Source organism: Trypanosoma equiperdum (assembly GCF_001457755.1).
Source record: "Trypanosoma equiperdum strain OVI genome assembly, contig: ctg_602, whole genome shotgun sequence".
NCBI lineage: Eukaryota > Euglenozoa > Kinetoplastea > Trypanosomatida > Trypanosomatidae > Trypanosoma > Trypanosoma equiperdum.
In genome coordinates this window covers 27,456-50,515 of record NW_027124535.1, presented here as the reverse complement: position 1 = coordinate 50,515, position 23,060 = coordinate 27,456, and the positions used below count along the sequence as shown (strand labels likewise).

The 23,060-nt window shown below is 49.4% G+C and overlaps 5 protein-coding genes across 5 annotated transcripts; all 5 read right to left on the bottom strand.

Annotated features, from left to right (window-relative positions):
• TEOVI_000274400 (Mitogen-activated protein kinase 8, putative) lies at positions 1–1,464 on the bottom strand (the record flags this gene model as incomplete). The annotated part of the gene is made up of 1 exon (XM_067225769.1): positions 1–1,464. The coding sequence occupies one exon, from the start codon at positions 1,462–1,464 to the stop codon at positions 1–3; it is 1,464 nt and encodes a 487-aa protein (XP_067081870.1).
• A 366-nt stretch (positions 1,465–1,830) lies between these two features.
• On the bottom strand, positions 1,831–2,127 carry TEOVI_000274300 (uncharacterized protein; the record flags this gene model as incomplete). Its single annotated transcript, XM_067225768.1, has 1 exon — positions 1,831–2,127. One exon carries the CDS (start codon positions 2,125–2,127, stop codon positions 1,831–1,833), a length of 297 nt encoding a protein of 98 aa, XP_067081869.1.
• Positions 2,128–2,766: 639 nt separating this feature from the next.
• TEOVI_000274200 (Cytoplasmic dynein 2 heavy chain (DYNC2H1), putative) lies at positions 2,767–15,225 on the bottom strand (the record flags this gene model as incomplete). The annotated part of the gene is made up of 1 exon (XM_067225767.1): positions 2,767–15,225. One exon carries the CDS (start codon positions 15,223–15,225, stop codon positions 2,767–2,769), a length of 12,459 nt encoding a protein of 4,152 aa, XP_067081868.1.
• A 768-nt stretch (positions 15,226–15,993) lies between these two features.
• TEOVI_000274100 (protein kinase, putative) lies at positions 15,994–19,755 on the bottom strand (the record flags this gene model as incomplete). The annotated part of the gene is made up of 1 exon (XM_067225766.1): positions 15,994–19,755. The coding sequence occupies one exon, from the start codon at positions 19,753–19,755 to the stop codon at positions 15,994–15,996; it is 3,762 nt and encodes a 1,253-aa protein (XP_067081867.1).
• A 1,371-nt stretch (positions 19,756–21,126) lies between these two features.
• Positions 21,127–21,786, bottom strand: TEOVI_000274000 (ER lumen retaining receptor protein, putative; the record flags this gene model as incomplete). Its single annotated transcript, XM_067225765.1, has 1 exon — positions 21,127–21,786. The coding sequence occupies one exon, from the start codon at positions 21,784–21,786 to the stop codon at positions 21,127–21,129; it is 660 nt and encodes a 219-aa protein (XP_067081866.1).
• Between the last annotated feature and the right edge of the window lie 1,274 nt (positions 21,787–23,060).

The window sequence follows — 23,060 nt, the reverse complement described above, 5'->3', positions numbered from 1 at the left end:
TCACCGCTTCGAGCCATTGTAATGTCCTTCATTGACTCGAGGAAGTTTCAAGTGAGGTTCCGCAATACTGGAGCGTTGTGGCTCCGGGAACCTTGCGACACTGGCCTTCCCCACTGAACTTGACGATATATTAGGCAGCGACCGCTGTTGGGACAAGAGAGGCCTCTTACTAAATGTGCGCCGCTTGTTGTTGGAGACGCTACCCTGCCGTGAGTGTGGCTCACACTCGTCAGTGGGGTCATTAGCTGCGCAACTACTGCGCTTGGTAGGATTCACGCAGTGCTTTCTTACGGGGCTATGGTGATCGAGAACCTCTACAGTCCTTGGTTTCACAGGACTCAGCATGTTAAGCGGTTCAATCTCGGCTACCGGCACGGGTTTCCCCAGACCAAGTCCAAACCATTTGTCACAATCACCTGCACCTGGTCCCTTGTCGACGGCTAGCCCACTTAGTTCCTCCACAGTCTTTGACCGGCGGAGTGTTGACGTACCATAAAAGCTGAGTGGCAACGATACACCGGGTACCACATACATCTTGAAGAAAGGGTGAGCGAGGGCCTTGTCTACAGTCAAGCGCTTCCTGTAGTCAACTGACAACAGTTCCCGCAGGAGATTCATACCGTCAACACCCAACACGCTCCGGTACACCCGCGTCAGAAAGTCACCTGCGATGCTATTGCTTTCGCGGCCCTTAACTGCGGTTGCAATAAAGGGAGAAAACTTTGAATACTCCCCCAGTTCTGCTAAGTCCCCTACACGCTGATTTATGAGGCTGAGCTGATCGAAACGCGATTTACCCGGAAGAAGGGGCATCCCGCGAGCTAATTCGGCCATGACAGCACCCACGGCCCACATGTCTGAGGTGAAGTTATAATGTGGCAATCCAATAAGCATCTCTGGGCTGCAATACCAGCGTGTAGCGACGTTCCCCGTTAGTGGCCCTGGTTGATCCGTAGGAGTACGGAGAAGCCCCCCACTTGTTGTTTTAACTAAGGTTCCTGGCTGACGCAGAATTCTTGAGGACCCCAAATCACACACAAATGATACCCTTCCTTGGTACACAAGTATGTTCTCCGGCTTCAAGTCCCTGTGTACAACTCCGTGGTGATGGCACGAACGCACACCAACAAGGAGTGTGAAGAGAATCTGCTTAAGTTGTGGGCGTGGGACCCCATGCGGATTGCGCCGGATGATATCCAACAAGTTGTGCTCATAATACTCCATAACAAGGCATAGCTGCCCACCGGTATGAAAATCTCGCAGAAGTTGCACAACACCCGGCTGTCCTACCAGCAGTTTCAGTGCCCGAAGCTCCCGTAGTATAACGCGGCGAGAAAACACACAATCCCTCTTTCTCTTAAAACATTTGATTGCTACAACTCGACCGCTCTTTTTACATCGGCATTTGTAGACAATGCCATACGTCCCCTCACCGACGGCGGCCACGGTTTCGTAGTCTTCCATCAGTACGAGAGCCGGTTTACGTGTGCTTCTGACTCGGCACCACACAGCCCGGTCGAAGCACTCACCCTATTGTACATGTCGAAAAGTAAACACAAGGAGGAAAGCAGTAGAACTAGCAAAGAGACGCCACGTAACCGTGATGCATGAACATTTAAAAAGGGAGTGTAACGCAAGCTTCACAACGCGTCGAAGAGCACTTGCTTACTCGACACGGCCGTACCATACATTTCAAACCCACCAATAATGACAGTCACCTCTCCCCACATCCTTTTTTCCCAGAAGAGGTGATTGGAGTGAGGAGAGCCACGAGGGGATGAGTCCAACAAGTGGAGACCACCCGACAGCCACATAACCAAGGAATACAATTCATCCCTTCTTGTCGCCCTTACGCTTACGCCCTCTAGTCAGTGGCTTCTTCATATGCTTCTTTTTCGGCTGCAATCCTCCAGTTGCCTTCACAACTCTGAGTCGATCACGCTGATCAGATGGAACACGGGAAGCCATATGTGACTCTACAGCCGATATGTAGTTTGCCCTCGCTTTGGTTTGTAATGTCTTACGCCCTTTGTTGAAGACTGTTTTCTTCTTGGCCTCACCCACGTACTTGCGCAAGGCACCTTCGCTCTTCCCGCGAGTTTTACCCTTCAAACCTTTTTGCGACATCGCTCTCCTCTACTTCGAGTTACGGTACAGCGCTGTGCTACTAATGTATTCGCTTCTCTTGTCGGCGTCACAGCAGCTTGATTAAAGAAATAGTGAGAATTAAGGAAAAAATAAGACACGCGTCACACAGACACAAGGGCCTGTGCAGCGAATCGACGACGGATTTGTGGGATAAAAAGAACACAACAACATCGAGTACGGTTAGACAGAAAACTACATAGTTCCCAGTAGTAAAGGGAAAGATGGCCCCTTAAGCTAGCTACACCATCTCTATGACTATTTACATTACAGGAATAGAAAAGCCTGAGCATATCTAGTCAAATACGCATGTAAATATATACAGTCTCACGGTGCGAACAATTCCCTTCCTTCTTTCTATCTCAGCCCTCACACACTTCCAACTTTTTGCCTCGTCTTCTCCAACACCTGCTCAACTATCCTGCGTTGTTCTCTCTATAAACGCCTTAGGCCCGTTCGGCAACAGAAAGGGGACTCGGGTCCTCGTTTTAACTTCACGTAATATTTCGGTTACCCGCCCCTCCGAGAGCCACCTCCATCGGAAGGGGAATTTCTACAAGTACAGACAAATACAGACGCACAGGCAAAAATAAAACCAAACACTCAGCGGAAGCCCTCCCTTTAAAAATTGAGGGAAATCACACAAGCCACACCACGCTTAATCCAGTGCTCGGGGGGCGCAACAGTTGGGATAGTAATAGACAACACAAAGTTTGTCGAGTGACCCGTTGTGCTAAGCGTTCCCGCGCGGGTGAGAGTTTTGTACACTGGACAAATGTAATCGTTTGGATCAGCAACGCGATCTACCACGGGATCTAAATGCAGCAGCGGGACGTCTACATAAAGTTCCTTCGGTCGGGACTCCGCGAGTGTGCGCCCTGCCCCGTCCCACCGAGCGCCCTCCAGGTACAAACCGTACACAATGGCGCCCTGCTCTGGTGCCGCAACAGTCGTCGGTGTCTCGTCTTGCAAGAAGGAAAAGTTGAAAGAAACAGAGTCGATTGCGACATCCTTGCGCCGCGCATAGTTTTGGAGGGTTCCAGTGAGGAATGCTTGAGGGAAGAAGAACCCACCCATCCATAGGGCATTCGGCATACCCTTATCGTACCATGACTGCACGAATTGCACGCGCCTCAGAAGGTCCTCAACCCAACTCGAAAGAGGCTTCAAAGAAGGATACGCCAGCGCAGCCCACGATGCAGGAACGGCGTTAATGAAGAAACTTGAACCAACAGCTTCCAACTCGGCTGACATGTCTACCTCACCACGAACAGCCTTAGAAAACTCTGAAAGAGACTTCTGAACAAAGCGAAGGAGGCGATTGTATCGCACGGCTTCTTGCACAAGGACTGTGTTCATCGATTCTTCGTACTTTGTAGGATACTTAGCGTGGAATTCCTGTACGTTAAACGTCGGAGGCAGCTTCTCCATGATGTGCTGAGCCGTTTTAATCAGCATCTCTTCGCGGCTCTGATGTGACGATCCCGAGCTTTCACGCGAGACAAGTGAGAGAATGGTAGCCAATATGCTCGCACTCTCGCTTTGGGCACATGTAATATCCGCATTGTCACTTAGTCCAAACACCTCGGGTTCGGGATTAAGCGGCCACGTGCCGAGGTAATCGAGATAGAAGGCCCGAGAGCACGCCTCTACCGTGTGATATGTACCGGATGGAGAGAAAGAATAACCTTCTTCTAAAACTCCTGGAGTAATGAAGTCCTTAATAAGAGCCATCATGCAGCGTCTATCCCAATCATCCGTGACACGCCCTCCGTAATTAATCTCACCAGTAAGGAAAGTGAGGACATCGAAAGGCACATCCTCATAGAGCGATATGAATTTACGCAGCTGGAGAAGACACACATTACGATCAGAGTCGTTGAACTCGTAAGCTATGTTAAATCCCAAAGAACCAAACTTGCGACGCTCCTGAATGACGGCATGGAATAGGCAGAATGCAAAAACCATCTTCTTAAACTGGTTGGGTTTCGTTGGGTGTTCAAGATCATCATCAGTTAGCCCATAGTACGACCGTGTCACGTTAGCACGAAGACCCATGGGTGGTTCATTCGTCATCTTGACAGATATCTGCAGCACAGCTACGGGGAAAGAATCAGAGGGCATTGAAGTGAGCCACAACCGAAACTCCTTTCGCACAGTTTCCAAAGTAAAACTCTCCACAATAGCCTCCAGCGTCGGCATCCACGACGTTGCCAAGTGGCAGTTCTGAAGCAGCACCCACTGACCACGCTCTCGACCATTGCTGAGCAACTCCTCCGCCTTCCTCCCCTGACCCTGACCAAGGGACACCTTGTCCAACTTCTTCGACATGCGCATATGCTCAGCAAAGCGCAAAAGATCATTCATAGGATCAGAACCTGGTGAGATAATAAAGATAAGTGGTGTAAGACACGTACTATCCTTGTATGCATCCATGAGGTCAAACTGTGGGACAATAATAAATCGCTCACCCATATAGTGCTTAACGAATTCCTGAATAGCAGACGCCACCTTGTCCCTTCGGAAGCATCGGACGACAACAAGACGCTGCAAGGGAGTCTCCCGTCCCTGCCACTCCGCCGCAAGCGGGTACGTGTGGGCATTAAGGCTGTCAAAGAGTTCCTTGTAGTAGTTAATACATTGGGTTACGTGTTCAGCGAAACCTGCAAAGTTGGGGAGATTTGACGAAACGAACTGTATTTCATTCCATGAATTCTCTGTTAACCAATCTGGAGCAGGATTCGGTTCCTCCCCGCCGCTTCCGGTTGGACCAGTCAGCAAATAATGATATTCGTTGCCGTCAAGTTCGTCCTGCTGCTGCAGAATTGAGGTACACAGAAAAAAAGAAAAGGTAAGCTTGTGGCGTTCAAACAGGGAACGGCAGACATTTGTGTAGAAAGAGTACGTGAAGAACTCAATGAGTTTTTCAACGCGCTCTTCAATATCTACCGCCGCCTCTGTGTTCTCAATTGCGAGTAAGACTAAGTTTATGTACCACTGGAGCGAGAACTGATACATCGGGTCCACAGTGGAAAGTTCTGAGACACAGAAGAAGAGCAGTGCACCCCGGTAGGCGTGTGGACGGTACTTATTACGCGTCTCATCAATGGTGACCTCCGTCGCTCTGGCACGTACAAGATCTTCGCTAATTTCAGTGGATTTTAGCTTACTCTTTTCGAGAGCGTCGATAAGCTCTTCCTGATCAAGAATATCTCCCTCCGCCTCCTCTAGCATGCGTAGAATGTTCTCCTGCAACTCTTTTAGCTCTCTGTTTTTCTCCGCACAATCTCGGGTTAACCTTTGCTTCTCCTGCTCCAAATCGTTCCGCTCTTTCTCCACTGTTCTTGCCAATATCTGATCCTCCAGTCCACTTCGCGTAATGAAGAAGTTCAGAAGAGACACGATGACGATGGTTTCCGGAGTGTATGATGGATTAGGCAGCTTCGTTGTCATGTATAACCTGAATTTCTCGTTGTATGGAATAGCCGAATCGCCGACACGTATGTGCGGAGTGCAACCGATAAGAAACACGTTGCGGTGAAGAACTGGCTCCAATGCTGGGTCAAGAGACTCACCAACATTCTCCAACAGGCATGGAAGACCTAGCCGGATAGCGCCCTCCACCGTCTTCATGAATTTGTCGTCCGATGCCTTGCATACTTGCAAATTGTCATCCTTGTGCAAGTTCCGGATCCACGAGTTTGCCTGTCCTTGAGGGTCAATCAGTAGTGGCCACGTCCGCGCATTTGACAAAATGATCGCATTCTCTGTCGACAGTGGGTCCTTTGGCAGGCCACAAAGCTGCCAATCGTGTATTTGAACTGCGTCACCTGTGGTTGATAACAAATCGCTGTTCTCGCTAGTTTTGATACCCAACTCCGCAAGCGAGGCAGACCATGTTTGCAGAAGATGTTTGCGGTACGGACCAGTAAGGGGGCCGAAGTAGGCGATCGATGCAGCAGCTATCACCATATCTCCCGAAACACAAGTGTCTTTCACTTTATACTGTTCCACAAGCTCTTTCCATCGGACTTTCTCACCCCCAAGTCCGGCAATAAGGCGGGCAGCACGCTGTAGTTTCTCACTTGTCTGCTCAACCTCATTTTCCAATGCCGTTTGGGTGGCCATGGCATCCTCAAATTCCTTCTCAAGTTTTGCGACCGCTTCTACGACAGCATCAAGTTTCCTACGGGTTTCGGCGAGGGCTCGATTGACACGCTTCAATTCCCTCTCGGCATCCGCAAGTCGTTCGCGCAGTGGTTGAATCTCACGGTTTACAAAAAACCATTTGTACATTGCACGCACCCACTGACACATAGCCATACAAGGTACAGAAACACTCTTCACCTTCTCTGGTTGAAACTCATCATTTTCATAGTATGTACGCACCTTTTCAATGAGAGGCATGTCCATCGCCTCTCGGTCAAACCCTCCCTTACCAGGGGGTTGTACCAGTGTATCAAGAAGTTGGTTGGCGTTCTTCATGTACGACTTGGCACACAACCACCAATCTGGCGTTTTCTTCCCCCCGGGAGGGCCGCTATAGAATTCCTTGGGGCAGTTGCCAAACGTTAGCAGGAGTGCAACGGCCTCCATAACATACTGCACACCCTTCGGTGGGTTCTGGTACTTGTTCAATTCAGATATTTCCGCGGCCTTGATCTTTGACAGAACTTTAACAGCCTCTTGAAGTGCGGGTTCAGCTTCAGCGAGGCGGCTAGCGCACTCACGGCGCATTCTAGCGCATTCCTCTGCCTTTGTCGTCGCGGCCACCTCCTCTGTACGTGCTGAGGCCTCCTTTTCTGCTGCATCTTTGCGGTCTACGCGGAGCTTCTCCATGATGCCTCTGATCTCCAACTTCTTCATCTCCAACACTGGCTGTTGCGCCTTCAACTGCCCCTCAAGCTCGACGACGCGAACCTCGGTATCATACAACTTTTCCAATCCGTTTTCGAGACGGCTGGCCTGCTCACGCCCGAACTTACGTTTGGATTCCACGAGGGAAATATACGTGTTCAGCAGAGACAGGTAAGACGTGGGCGTAATGTAAGAACGTCGATGGGTTTCAACAAAGAACCTCTCCGTTGTTTCCGCAGCAGATAAATGCAGCGATTTAAAGCACCTGGAGAGTCTGTCCCCCTCATCATCACCCAAATCCCCCTTTGCGCTTTGCAGTTGCGCTCTTGCCACGGAAAGCAGGGCCTCACCAGGCCATTCAGCAAACCAATCAATAGTACAACAAGTAATGAGCGCGGGAAACATACGCAGTCGTGTTCGAAAGACTTCACCGATAGGTGAGAACGCTAAGACTATATGGAGGTTAGAACGCACTTCTTTGATGAACCGTGCGTACATAGAAACCTTCGTCGTGGGCAGATTCTCGCTCATACATACTCCTTTGAACCTTTCATTGATTATTTCTATGTCTTGGTCCTCAAAAAGGTTGGGTACATCGCCAGCGGTCAGCAGCGCCGCAACGTCCTCCATGAGAGTCTGGTTAATGATTTGCGTGTCAGAGAATAGGAACGTGCGCTTCTTTCCGTCCTTTCCGCAATCCAACAGTAAACGAGCTAACGCCTCCCGCCATTCCTTCACACCAAAGTTCTTTGTGAACTCAATAGTGAAAACGTCCATCTCAGGAATGAGGAAGCACGCCAAGCGGGTTAGAGACTTTCGACCTGACCCACCAATTCCTAGTAAAAGGCAGTGACCATTTGGCATGCTCAAAACACGTGTAATACGACAAACGTGCTCAATGGCATCAAGGAACAGCACCAAGCCCATAGGATTTTCATTCGCATTGTTGTAAGCCAGGAGCTGTTCATTAAAAAAAGCCGCTAGTGCATCCATGTCCGTAATCTGCTGATAACTACGTTCCCCCGTGGACATGAAGTCACCGAAAATAAGCCTGCCGTCAGGTAGCAACGACTTGTAACCACCTTCATAACCAATCTGTATTATCTCATCATCAATGAAAGAAAGGAACTCCTCTCTATCCTCGTTACATATGAGTCTGTCGCAAAAGACGCGCTGCATTTCGTGCACCCACTGCTTCAGGAGAACGTCTCTGTTTGGAAGACTGTTAGTGTCGTTGATGTAAATCATGGGAAACACACGCATGACGTCCCGCATGTTGAACGAGTAATGTACGTGCGATGGAGTTGGAACAAAAGCTTTGCGGCAGCGTTTGAAAACATTCAGAGTCCCATCAACAAGGTTTGTTATGAAATCAACAACCTCCTCTTTGACACCTCGTTGGTGCAAACCCCCCTTAAGAATTGTATTAAGGATGGTACGTTTGGATGCCTCCGACATCTCGGGAAATGAAACATAGTTGAAGTACCTCATGAGACGGTTAGACACCTGTGTGCGACTTCCTCCGGGTGGCCCCATGGCCATAACAAAAGAGGTGTCGATAACCAAGTTCCACTTGATACCACCAACAAATGAGTACAAACCTCCATGACCAAGGAGTTGTCGAAGTAATTCCAGTGGTGGTTGAGCACCATAGCGCTCCTTTTGTGGAAGATTAGCGTCATCAATAAACACAAGGAAGTGTTTGCCAACCGGAGCACCATAGACATGCGAACGGCGTTTATCAAACTTTGACATGAGAGAGTCCTGCAACACGCCCGCTTTTGTCTGTGGTGTGAAAGAGAAGGCAAGGCCAAGCAAGCGATCGGATATACCGTTCATTACCAAACCGCCAGCCGCCACACTCTTACCCGTGCCTGTGGGGCCCACAGCGACCACGTTGACCTTCCGTTCCAACAGATGTGTCAGCACATACTTCTGGCGGGTGTTATCAATCGTCGGTACCAATACGTCTTCGAACTTTGTCGTGCGAGCAATATCACACGTCGCACGCAGTTCATCCCAGTGTGTCCATCGGGCCTCTTCATCATCATCTGGCGACGGGTAGTACACAAAGCAGTAGTCGTACACACTTCCTGATTCCGGCAGGGAGTCGGCGTGATTATTACGCGTTGCCATTTCGCGAAGCATATCGGCAAACTTCTCACGTCCCACCTCATCACAGGTTGCTCCGATACTCCAAGTGATCGCCATGAAAAACAGGGGCGTGATGCACTTTGCCATAATCTCCAGTCGCTCCGGACTGAGGGTTGGTGGCCCGCGCTGCCCCGGTAAACCGCCAAATGACTCTATATAACCATCCATCATACGAAAGAATGAATGCACAAGAATAACATTTGTCGACGGAACGTACTCCCTAAGGTTGGCACGCACATACTCGATGAGCTCATCAACGTACAATTCGACAAGTTGCTCGAGGTAATCCGCTTGCGGAGCCACATATTTGGGGAGTCTCTCCTTCCACGACTTCGTGAGAGCTTGAGTTGGTACGCAGGCTGTTGGCTCCATGTAAATCATACCACAACGAGAAACCGTGGCAGGCGACGCAACGGCAAGATCCTCCACCTCAAACATCATCGTCATGTCGCGACTCATTTGAATGATCTCACCCGATACCAAACAAAGTTTCTTGTTCTCATCCAGGACAGTATTCATGGACTCAATCCACAGAGCATCCACAGGACCGTCAAACATAACCCAGTGTTTCCCTATTTGATTACCTTCATCACCGTACTTGGCTGCCCGACGGAAGAGAACACAGAGCACACCGTCTTTCCATTCACCATTTTCGTCGTAGGCACCGTATAGCTGATCCATAGTGACAGCCTTTGGATTGCAAATGTGCGTGAACACCTTCATGTAATCACGAGCACCTACATCCTGCCCCTTACTCTGCATTACAGAGCACCCTGAAAGAGCTTTTTGCAACGAGGTGTACGCCATGGTTTTGCCACTACCTGCAGGGCCCACAAGCATCAGACCATGCCGAAGGGTTGTGACATCGTATAACTGCAGGCATTTCTCTATGAAGCCTGGGACCGGTTGAAGTTGACTGCTTGTAACAACCTGACGAAGGGAGTCAACAACGACGCCGTACTCAGTGGGGGAGAGCTTCGTGCCTGGGAACAGATCACTGATAATACCCTCAAACAATATAATGTCATCTTTGAGGAATTTGGGCGCATTGGAATCACGCAGTGCACGAAGCAATAACAAATCTTCATCTTCGTTGGGATTCTCCCGCTTGTTTAGACCTGCAGCCGAAATGACAGTGTTCACCGCACGCATACCAAAGTCATAGTGATCCTGAGACGACAGCTGCTCAGAACTCAGTTTGAATGTCATAACCATTTTCTGCGCCAAACTACGAGCCTTCTTGTACCCATACGAAAAGAGCCTTATCTCACCAATCATGGCGTAGTCGGGAACCATGCAAGCAACGGGACGGAATAGCACCTTCAAGTTATCTGGGAGCTCGGTACGGCCAGCGTAACCGGGGTTCATGGTGATGAACACTGCGTGAGTGGGGTCAACAACTACTTCACTCCCCTCAAAGACGATGCGGTACTGTTTCGTCACGCAGGCCTGCTGCAGGTCCGTCACCTGCTGGGCCACAACGGAAAGCACCTCAACGTCAATACGGTTAAACTCATCAAAGCACGCCCAAGCACCGGCCCACGCAAGTCCCTTGAAGAATTTGGCCATAGACAGACAGGTCATACCTTCTTGACAGTTGAACACAACACATTGTTTAGCAAGTGCCTTGGCTAAGTCCTTGGTCGTTTCTGTTTTACCTGTACCCGCAGGTCCTGCAGGTGCACCGCCAAGGCACAGAGCCAAGGCTCCTGTAAGTGTTAGGTAGATACGGTCAGTGAGTGGGGTTACAACCAACCGTCCAGTGTTGCCAAGGTACTCACCGCCATACACAAAGTGGGCGTCTACCTGTTTGATGTGGCACATCCGATCGTCAGTGTCAAAATAAAAGCGTAACTGTTTGATCCACTCGAAGGACTGTATCGAGTCAACCTTGTGCCGCGTCATGGCCTCAACTGTGTCTTTTGCATGAACCTCAACGGTGATGAGGGCACCCATGTTGATGCGCTCCCGCGCATTGAGGGGTGATTGTACAACATCAACTAGCTCAAATAGTTGATGTTCAAGCACCCGAAAATAGTTTTCCACACTTTTCTCAGCCACCAAGCCCTCCTCACAACCATTCGTCCAGAAGATTTGTGACACGGCGATGACGCACTGAGCCGCCCATTCAAGAACCCACTTTGCACGCGGGGTATTGCTATACGCATAGAAGGATTGACGTAGTTGCTCAGCCACAGCTTCCTTCATCATAGTTTCAACCGAACCTAGCCACATCTCCACGTTACCCTCGGGGTACACCACGTTAACGCTTGGTACATGCTCTCCTTCACCACTGAAAAACCCATTGATCTCGTTGTTTTCCGTCCACGAGAGGCGCTGTATGAACTCAAATAGTTTACTAATGTGAGCGTCAATGCGTCGAACCTCTTTGGACTGCGAAAGGATCTCCAGCAGTTCTTCATCCGAAAGGAAGTAAAAGCGGGGGAACGACTGGCGCTTCTCTGCGAGGTAATCGTTGAGCCCACGCTGCACCTCCTCAAGAATGCGATTAGACTCTCGCAAACTTTCCAGTAACTTGCTTGTTCCGATACAGAAATCCAGAACGTTGGGTTGATGATGGACAGTTCCCATGACGCGACGCCATGTCTTGTCAACGCGATCGAACAGCTTTGTAAGACGGGGTAATTGAAGTGCAATATCCTTGGCATTGAAGATCGGCTCAAGGTAACGCCAAGCTCTCTGACACTCCAACCACTGCTCAATGATATCGGAAATAAGGTTGAGTGAGCGCTCCCAATCGGTGATGGCCTCTGCATAGTATGCCTTGAAGGGAGAAAACTGCAGTTGCTGTGTCAAGTTGAGGTGCTCATCCAGCAACTCAACAATCTCAGACGAATCTTTGATTATGTAAGTATTGCTTTCCTTGTACGGTTCAATTATAAATACCCTGCTCTCCCATTTGGCCCGCATGTCCTTAAGCGCCTTCTCAATTTGTGCTTCCTTCGCCGCCACCTCGCAATGAGGAACAATAACGTCCTTAAAACCAAGCAGAGGCTCAAGGTCCTCCATGAGCAAAATCGTTTCACCTGGGACGAGAGGCAAGTTTAGTTTTTCTGAAAGGCCCTTCCAGTGGCGCTCCTTCATGCCAGGTTGGCGCAGAGAGGTTACAATCGGGACCCATTTTTTAAACGCCTCCACCTTACCCCGAATCTCCGACACGATCTTTAGCGTTGCATTCTTATCCTTGAACGTCTTGGACAATTGTGTCATCGTCTTAAAGGCGTTTGTCACCACTGTATCAATTTCTTCATGGTCCAGAGAATCAAATGGGTCAGCGTGCCAGCGGCGATAACAGTCTTGCCATTGGTAAGTGGTTAGCCACAAATCACTGTACGGCTTAAACTCCTTTTCTAGCTCAAACACACTACGGTAGTCCGTGAGCTTATCGCCAAAGAGGCGCTGATCACTGTTAATCGAGCGGGCCTGTTCAATGCACTTACGGATCTCAATACTGTTCACCTTCACCTCTGCCGCAACCTTCTCTGCCTCTGTAGCGTCGGTATACTTGGAGAATGTTGCCACAACACGTTGCAGAGCATCCACCTTCTTGCTGAACTCTTCGGCCTCTTTCTGGAGACGGGCATGGAGTTCTTCCTCCACTTTCTCTAGCTGCTTGTTGGTTTCTTGTATGCGCAGTGTCAGCTGTCGTGGCCAACTGATGGCCTCCCACTTCTGCCGCGATTCCTCGTCACTAAGCTCATACTGAAAACCATCAAGCACATTATAGTACTGCCGCATCTCCTCGATTTCAGCAGAGAGTTCGGAGATGCGCTCAGGTGTGTTGACAATTATAGCTTTCAGCTCGTACAGCTTCTCAGGGGTCTGGGGTTGTTTCTCCACTACTCGCACAATTTTGGTGAACTCCTCGCGGATGTACGATGTCTTGGTCTTGGCAATCTTACATATGAGATTCATCACAAGCTTCGCGAGTTCATGCTCCTTGCTAGCCATAATCTGGCCGAATGACTGGCAGTCCACAACATAATTGCCCACTGTAATAAAGGCAGGGAGCTTCTGTGCCACTACTTTCTTCGCCTTCAAATGGGCGCGAATCTCCTCCTTCATCTCCTCCATGGTGTGCTCCTGCGCAGCATACTCTGTGATGAACACCTTTTTATCGAGACGAACCAATGGTAGCAGATCATCATAAGTCTGCAGGTAGTCCCTCAGTGGTTTCATCGAATTCTGCAGCGCATGGCGCACGCGGTCTCGTAACAAACAAACTCGCTCTTCCTGTTGTTTCACGGAGTCTAAAAACGGCCCTTCACCTTCACGTCGCCAGAAATACTGCGACATCACAAACTTTTCCACCTGTGGAATGGCATCTGTACACTGAATGGCACTAAAAAAGAGGTCAATGATCGCTTCCTCAAAGTCCTTGAAGGAAATGCTGTAGGTAAACGACCCGTCCTGTTCGGCAAGCCTAATGGTAAACAGCGGTTGCTTCTCCACACAGTCATCGGCATCACTTCCAGGCCACTTGTTCTCCACGTTGTTCATGTCTATCACATTAACTGTAAACTCTGATACCTCCTCAAAAAAGACAGTAAAATCCTGCAACGAAGTGTAAACGAGGTCAAACAACGTGTCTTCCATCATGAACTTCACAGTCGTAAAAAACTTCTTCAACTTCGATATCTCATATATTTCCTGCTTTGACTCGTGCACGTTCAGCCACCCCTTTCCCGCGGAAACAAAGCTGTTCCTAATCACGTTACATATGTTTTCCGTCCATTCTCCTTTAAGATATTTTTCAACTGCTGCCATGTGGTCCCTCTGCAGCTTTTGAAACTCTGACAGCTGCATCTGGCGGGCCTTCGGAAGGTTAAACAAACTCCCCTCCAAAACCTTCATACACTCGCTTCGGACCCCGGTCAGCGCTGTCACCACTTCTGGTTGAGTGTAATAGGTTGAAAAAGTAAAGGACCTTTCTCTTTCTGCGAAGTCAAAGTCACCAATGGGGATTACAGAACTTGGGTCTGACTTGATAGTCCGTCGGATCTCTACATTTGGTCCTCGCACCAACTCCTGCAGGCTCATTTGTGTTGTATTAGCCACCATACGCAATGTTGACTCGTCACGCTGCATCAGATCCTGTAGGAGGATACGATTGTGACTGCGCTGCCATTCCAGTGTTAACTCGGCTATGAGGCGCTGGGCACGCTCATCGACATCAGGGAAAACAGCTTTGTTTAAGTTTGGAATTCCAGTGCCAAGACGTAGAAGCCGATCACTGAGATTGGAATCTAGCCCGGGTAGACCATCCGTAGGCATCGCGTCACAGCACAAACGGTAGCGAATCCAAGCCATAGCCTTCACACGCTGCTTTTGGGCATTCACGAGGCGTTCCACATACACAACGGGGTCCTCCGCCAGTAGGCGCACGTGGAAACGTGGCACAACAACGGGCGTTTCGTCCGGTACAGGTTTGGCGCCCCAGAGTAACTTCACCTCATTCCTGGCAACGTCCCAACCGATAACACGGCAGGGCCGCATGCGGAAATCGGAGTTCATGAATTCGTATATTCCTTCGGCGGGAAGGTAGCGACCAGCGGGGTTCTCATTCTGCGCTGCAATTTCCATCCACTCGGCTGGGATTCTACTATCGTACGACGTATCGTCGAATACCTGCAGGGGTAGCTCCTGGCTACTTTTGTGGGCTAAAAGTTTCAGCGTTAACCCTGCAACCTGAACAAGGCGGCTTACATCTTTCGATTCGTATAGTCGGCGGCGGCGCTCTATTTCAATCTCACGTGGGATACGCCCCCGCTGGAACTCAAAAGGCACTTGCACCTTTGGTTCGAATGCCGCCTGGTGGGCATCAGGAAAGAGAACAGCCGTCTCCTTGTAGGTGGCACTAATTGAAACAAGGTCCAGTGGTTCCGCTGTCTTGGGTCTCTCACTTACAGTGTCGGTGGCTGTTAGCGACTGTGAGTCAAGCCTGGAAGTCGTCGGCCTTTGCTGGCCGGGTTGGTGGTCCTTCGTTCCATTTTCTTCGTCCTTCCCGGTGGTTCCCAACACCTCAGGACGGAGAAAGTGTTGAAGCATCGGCAAGCTAAAGTTAACCGATGGGAAGCTTTGCGTGTGTCAGTGCTTGGGTACAAATGTCCCCCTCTAAGTATAACGGTCCCACAATAAAGGTGGTTCTGCACCCAAAAGATAACAGAAGAAGTAAAGAAAAAACGGGAAAAGAGAACCACTACAGAGAAACAACAGGTTCAGTAACAACGACGGCGACGAGAAACGCTGTGTTTAAGATAAACAAACACATATCACAAACATTAGTGAGGGGAAGAGAGTGCTGGTGGGTAGACAAAGGGAACGGGGGGAAAGCACGTGAGAAGACGCACTAACGCAAAGTGTACTGTCAATAGGAAAAGAAAAACGGAGAGAGTCCTGTGGAAAAGAAAAAATCAGTTTCACGGCTGTGTGCAGAAGGAACCACAACCCAATGAATGAGGCACCCTATTGTGGGGCTCTTTATCTTTTGGCATCCGCTAGGCTTAGGTAGCCAGCGACGTACGCACCCAAACTTTTCCAGATGAGAAGCACACTAGCTTCTACTCACCCCCTCCCTCCGTGCAGATGATCAAAGGAACCAGTCTCTCTCCAAACCATGTTCCTCGGTAGGTAGGAAAACAGTAAAATGTATTGCGAAGGGCTACGAAAAAAATTACACCCTACCAGGGCCCGCGTATGTATTCCAGAGTAAGCAACTCCGGAAAGAGAGTGAGGTAATACTGCACTATGTGCTGCCAGATACACTCGCCCCCACTACCAATCATCCTCTCGCACCCAGCAACACGTGTAACGCGTCTAGGGACGTAAAAGTTCTTTAATACCCCTAATTTCCAAAGCAACAATGCCACCGCATTTTTGGTCTTGCTCAGCAGCCTCCAGTGAGCCAAGCAGCCAGGGCATGAGCTTTTGCGCGTCGTGCTTCGTACCTCGTTCAAGAATGAGACGTAGGGTACGTATAACACACACAACCGCTCCAGGACTTCGACACTTGTCCAAAACCTCACGTATGTATTGGACGTTACCATCAGAGAGCAATTCCTGCCCCACTTCTGGAGAAAGCTGCGTAAAATACAACACACACGCCGCGGCACTCTTTGCAGTGGTACCAACAGGAGAAGTGCACAGAGGGAGCCACAGCGTCTCCAGGGCCCGTGGTGCGACGGACATAACTGACTGGCGTAATGCAGCAGCGTTGGGATTAGCTACCGCCTGCTTTAGGAAATGTTCAAAGAGTTCACAGCACGGTTCCAGCAGATTATCCACCTCCTTCTCCACAGCCATCACCAAAATGTTCAGCAGCACCTCCACAGGAAAGTTCTGCTCTGCAAGGTAATCCATCAGAACGCCACCGCGCTCCGTCTGTAGTGCTAGCATGACCAGTTGTAGTGGACTGGAAACACCGCTCTGCCTCGATCGCATCATGTACCGAACCAGTTCGCCTATGAGCTCCACAGTCGCAAGGTTGGCAAGCGTCTTGGGTCGCCTCTCGCCGCACGTTGCCAACAATCCGATACCATGAACAGGGATGGGCTCAACCTCCTTCAGCAAATCACCCAGCATACCAGCTACCACCTGCATCACACGGTCCAACATCGCACCCTCTTTCTGTGCTTCCTCATTCTGACGAGATGACTCTGAGCCAAAAGGGACAATCAACGCTCTAAGGATTCGCAACGATAGGAAACGGCGCTCACTCTCAGATTCGGCCAGCATGCTCAAATATGGTGGAAAAATATCACTCGAAATAACAAGACGGTGGCGCAACACTAACTCGCGATTCTGCGCTAGTAGCTCTACCAATTCATGGAGATTCGTTCCAGCAGCAGCATAGCGTGACGACGAGGACACCATCACAAGACACTTCCCAATACTGGAAAAGACTTTATCATTTAGCTGCAACATAGAGGACAAGTGCCTAGTACCTAATAGGTTACACAGAGCACTGGGGACGTTGTTCATCATGAAGGACGGTGCCCCGTGAGTCAATCCTTCCAACTGTGAACCGAAGAAATAACTCAGGTACACAGCAAAGCCCTGTGTGCAACGTTGCACGTAGCTGTCCTTGTCCTTCGCTATACCATCGGCGTACGCAACACACCGGGATGAAGTGAAGAACCTTACCAGTAGCTGCTCGTCCATGCATCCTAAGAGAATAAACAACACCAACGTTTTTCCCTTCATCGCTGTTGTAGCGTGTTCACTGCCGTTACGAAGCCCGCGCACAACTGCCTCAGCGACCCCACTAAGTGCGGTCAGCACCCCCTTCGCCTTGTCTCCCGTAAGCCGCGAAGAGGCGAAAGGGCTTGTTGCATCTGGTTTCCCAAGCTTTGTAATGTTTGCGTGCCGTAACCCCACCATCCCCTTAACTAACGTCATGTTTACAAACGTCAACAACGCTTGTGCCAATTTTGGACTAGGTGCAGCAAGTACACCACCATACGCTTCAAGCTTTAGGTATGGGGACTCCAGCACAGCAGGTATGAGTTCCTCCCGGAGCATCGCAAGTTTCAGAGCCGTGCACGCTGCGGCAGCTCGCATATATTCACCACAAGTTGGCGTTGGAGGTAACGCGTGTATAGAGAGCAACAGGGAAATCGTTTCCGCATTCACGAAGGCGTCAAGTGCGATTTGGCGGTTACCCACCGATGCCAGATTTTCGATGGTTTTGATGGCGTAGTGCTTCTGCACATCGTCCGGGTCGTTCAAAAGGCTCCTGTATAGATTGAAGGTGGCGGGAACGTCAACGCCCCACACGGCACGCTCCCGCTCTTGCTGCACTGCTATATAGATGAGAAACTCGCCGTAGCATGCAACCAACTTACGCCGTACTCGAGAACTCTCCTCCTCAGCGTACATTTTCACTATTGAAGCAAGGATATTAACCTTGGCGAGATCCGGGTGTATAAATGTGGCATGCCGGACAAGAATGCCCATGATGGACGCTGCTGTGGCACGGAAGCTAGAAGAAGCTTTGCGATGGCCGGCCATATTGAGACACAACGTCATGATCGAGCTGCTCACAACAAAATTGGCGGTAGAACTTTCCGAGCATATAGATTCAAAGTAACAGAGTACATTCAGCTTGTCTTCGCAAGACAAAGAGGATGACGATAGTCTCTGGTACACTTTCGTCACAAAGCGAGCCTTTTGTTCTTCATCGTAAGCTTTCAACTGACTCTTCGTCAGCGGCTCGAAGCCTAGAGCTTTGGCATCATACTTTTGTTCAACAAACCGCTCGATGTGATTATTCATAACCAGCGGCCTAACGTGCGCGTCTGATACATGGCTCAACAGGCTATCGATAAGAGCAGTACTGAATTTACCTCCGCCTACCAACTGTTTCACGTTGCTATTTTTTGCGGCGTTACCACCAACGGCTGTACCAATATCGCTCACCATCTCCCTGTTGTGATCGCCTTCCCGTTGTGCTGCGCCGTCACCTTGCCGCCCCGCGTTGCTGTCACAGCCCACCCGGGCTACACAAGACGAGGGGGAGGCACACGAATTTCCATCCCCTATCAGTGAACCTGACGTAGGGTCGCGAACACCCTCACCTTCTCCAGTGAGGTCTCTTGTGTCAATGCGATCGTACACACCCAGACATATCAGCGCGGATCCATCAGAGTCGGGTTGCGTGAGAATAAAGTTGCGCTTCGCAACCTCTACAGTCCATTCTACCGCCTTCTTGGCTTCCTCTAGTGTCATCACAAAGTCACCCTTTCCCCCATCAGAAGCGAGCCGTTTCTGTTTTAAACTCTCAAAAGCAGGTTGGGGTGGGTGAGGGGCGGCAGGCATATGCAGTCGACCCTGCCAAAAAGGGCTCAATACAACATCTTCCCACGTTGCCCGTTCTAGAGGGTTCTTCACTAGCAACTTCCCGAGTAGCTCATTCAGCTCATCAGAAAGCTCCTCGTGGGGATGATATGGTTCCGTGAGAATTTGTGTAATTAGTTCTTCCAAGTTATCGGCATCAAACGGGGGTTTTCCAGTTCTCATCTCCAGCAGCACGCATCCAAAAGACCACAAGTCGGATGCAATGGACGGCACGCCCTCCTTCATGAAGAGTTCCGGGGCCATGTACATCGCAGTCCCTATCGTGCCACCTCCACAGTTTACGGGAAAGTTACACGAAAGTCCGAAATCATAGAACCGCATTGCCATGGTGGAGTCCATAAGGACATTAGACGGCTTTAAATCACGGTACACAACTCCACGTGAGTGGATGTACATGAGACCCTCCGCAATGTCCCCACCATACAAGCGGACAGCTGCCTCTGACAGGCGACTTTCTGGATGTAACACCTGCCGCATGTCTCCCCCTGTGCAAAGTTCGGTAATAACCCACAGGTGATTGTTTGTTTCGTACCAGTTGTGAAACTTGATGATACGGGGGTGATTTGAGGACCGAAGGAATTTTACGTTTGTGAGCACATGCTGCCGCTGCGATTTCTCTATGGACGATATCGCATAGTACTCTATCGACTTTCTCTGTCGCCCCTTATAGACACGACTGTGGCGGCCCTTTCCAATTTCGTCGTAAATATGATAATTGTTCATAACTGAAAAGGTCCGCACACCCAAGGTGGCGGTTGATGCTACCGTTCTCCTTTCTCCCCCTGAAGCTGAGAAAGACAACACAACCGACTAAAAAACGAGAAGAGGGGGAGCGAAAGAGAAGTGGAAATAGTGAGACAGAAACCGTGATAAAGCAACAAAGATAACAGTGGCAATTCTGGTCCAAGTTTTGCAACAGCAGTCGTGTGCATTGAAACTACACAGTTGATGTGAAGGCCCCACGTACAGAAGAACTGACCCCATCCCGCAACAGTACCATTCTCCACAGTCTCTTTCTATCCCGAAAACTTTTAAGTTGGCAATATGAAAAGGGGAAGGGGGTCATATCTACGAGTAACGTACGGGCACGTCACATTTGAAGCAGGACGACTGAAAATGTCTCAATAGGACAGAAAGAGTCAGATAAGGAAAGCCTATTAGTACCGCGTCAAGCTGGGGTCGAAGGACATGCTTGTACAAAAGGGAGGCGGGCTCGCAAGTATGCATTCGTTAACAAAAAAAAACTTAAACGAAGCAGCAAACGACATAAATGAGAAGACAGCAGGACACAAGGCGCATTTGGTAGCACTCAGTACATTACCATAATGCAGATCCAAACCAACGCCCGGTGTGCCAAAACCAAACACAAAACTGAAAGGTGGTCCATCCGTTTCGGAACGTGACCGACATTTGGTGTGAAAAAAAAAAAACAGTCCCCCCCCCGCGTGCGGCATGTTCTTAATCCCCCTCGCTCCCACAGCCATCAGTGCTTGAGTGAAAGCAAACGAAGGAATGTGCTCAATAAAACATCTTCCGCTGCAATCTGCTCGACTTTCCCTATGACTACAGGGCGTACGGTGAGGGATCTAACTTAAATGGCTTGAACGCAAAACTTCGTTAACAAATCCGCTCTGTATTTTCAGTAGGATGCAAGAAGATCCCTGAATGGTGATTGCAGCACCGGCCCCTCCTCTTTATAATAAGGACAAACCCCTAATCACACACGCCAACTCGTATGCACACTCCTCATTCATGATTCCCACAATATCTCTATTCTACTCACAGTGTTCATGTTCCGTATCTCTCCAGTCCCTTACAAGCGGCCACCCTCCTTCACTCTAATGCACCACATGGCGCGACAATTCCAGCTTCCACGCTAACTCCTCCATCACTTTCCCTCTTCACCTCGCCTTCACCTCCAGCCCCTTCTTCCCTCGTTTCCCGAGTCGCAGCAATAATACAACACCTTCTTCCCGCCGTTGCCTGATTCTCCTCTGCTTGTCTCCATTACGAACATACATATTCACGTGGATATCCAAGTGCATGTACAACAAAGTCGAAACAAATCATGCCGTGCTCATAACGATACCCATTTCATCGCGCCAAATCATATCGCTGCTTAGCGCGCCACACAACCTGGCTGATGTAGTGGTAAAAGAAGTCAACGTACAACACTGTCTGAAGCACGCCAGCGCACACAGAGACAGCATTAACGCTTCCGTGCACGAAATAGCGAGCAATCCAATGTATAAGGTAAAAGAGGCGGTAGGCACCCATGGCGGCGAGGTAATGCGATGTGAGTGCTTCGTAGCGTTCTGTATATTCCAGTAAGAAGATTTGTGGTAGAATAGCCACAGACTCCAGGTACTGCGAAAATGCCCATAACACGTCCATCACCCACATGCCATGCTGGTGACCGTTGAAAAGAAGGGCGAGAACAAACGAGGGAATGATCAGGTAACGGATGCGGAAGGTGTCGTTCTCGTGGTCATAGGTTGTCTTCCACGGGCTTTTACAACGCATTAGGTAACAAATATGCCACGAGGTTGCGAGAAAAAATATCTTCATCATGGTGTTGTACACAGAAATAAAGGACAAAAACAGGTCAAGGTACCGCGTCGTGAAGACAAGAGCAAAAAGAAATTGCGTTTTAAGAGAAAGACCCGCAGCAGAACGCCCCCGCAGCATCTTTCCTAGTAGAATAAAAATAGCCAGGAGGTGAAGCATGTCACCGAAGGTACGAATGTACATCATGGTAACGGATGATGGTATGCAACTTCGTTACAAAACGCTCCAGTTGGGGTCCTCTACTCGCTTCACTAATGTTTTCCCTCCTGACTCTTCTGTGTTTGTGTTTATGTCTCCGTGTATGCTACTAATTTCAAATAGCCTTCGCCAAGTGATAGTCCTTTTGAACTTCAGTCGTAACGATCAATAACCAGCGCCCCCGTCAAAAAAAAAAAAAATGATATTCAGAAGAAGTTGTACCGCATACTGTTTTTTTTTTACAGCTATAGCTGGTCTGCATGACAAAAACGCCGACATTGAGCACAGAGTGAAACACACGTACAGATATCATTGGGCACAAGCAAACCCAAACGGGAGGAAAGAAACAAAAAAGGGACAAGACAAGAGATACAACGCCAACGGGAGTTAGTGATATAGTAATTGCCGTAAAAAGAGGAAGGCATATTGTATATAAGCAACTCTCTTTGGCTTGACAGCAGTCGTATGAAGCACATTAAGAAGGCATCCACAAAAGTGCTTCAACATATCCCTTCTTTCCCTCCTTTCTCCCCTTCACCTTCACCCTTCACCATCAAAGCACCACATGGAGTCGAACGGCAGTTCACCGGCAGTAGGCAGTTAGATCCGCTTTGGTACTTCGATCTTCCTCTTCAGCATTGCATACAACGACACTCCCCACGTCCCTTCGCCACACAGTATAGTAAAAAAAAGAAAAGCAAAACAACTTTTTTGGGGGTCAGACGGGATAATTTTTAAAAAACCGCAGGTCTTAAACCCCTTTCTATCCCTCATTTCCACCCCACATGGCAAATTATTTTCACCTTCTCTGCTCTGCAAGCACCGACAGCCGACACATATTTTCCAGCACCCCCTCCTGTCATCTAGTGAAAGCCCGCGTTACACTTCCCAGCATATCTGCATTCAACACACAACACTTCTCTGGGGGTTGCGAATGTTTCTATTGAAGCAAATTCCTTCGCTTTCCCATCAAAATCTCTCCTTTGTCGCAACCCCACACCACACCCCTACCCGTTGTTAATACCACCAAACAACTTCGCAGTGGTGGCACTATTCTTTTTTGATGTTTCGTGTTGGTATCAATAGGGGATGTACCTGCGACAGGTAAATAAGCGCCCATGAAAGCCAGCAGCAGAAGGCTGCTGTGACGCAGAGTATACGCACAAGGCCTACCAGGTCCCTCGTAAGAAAAGGAGTAAAGAACACGCCCAATGCTCCGGTGGCGGCGAAAAACATGGTGCCGAATAAAAAGTCCATTGTCG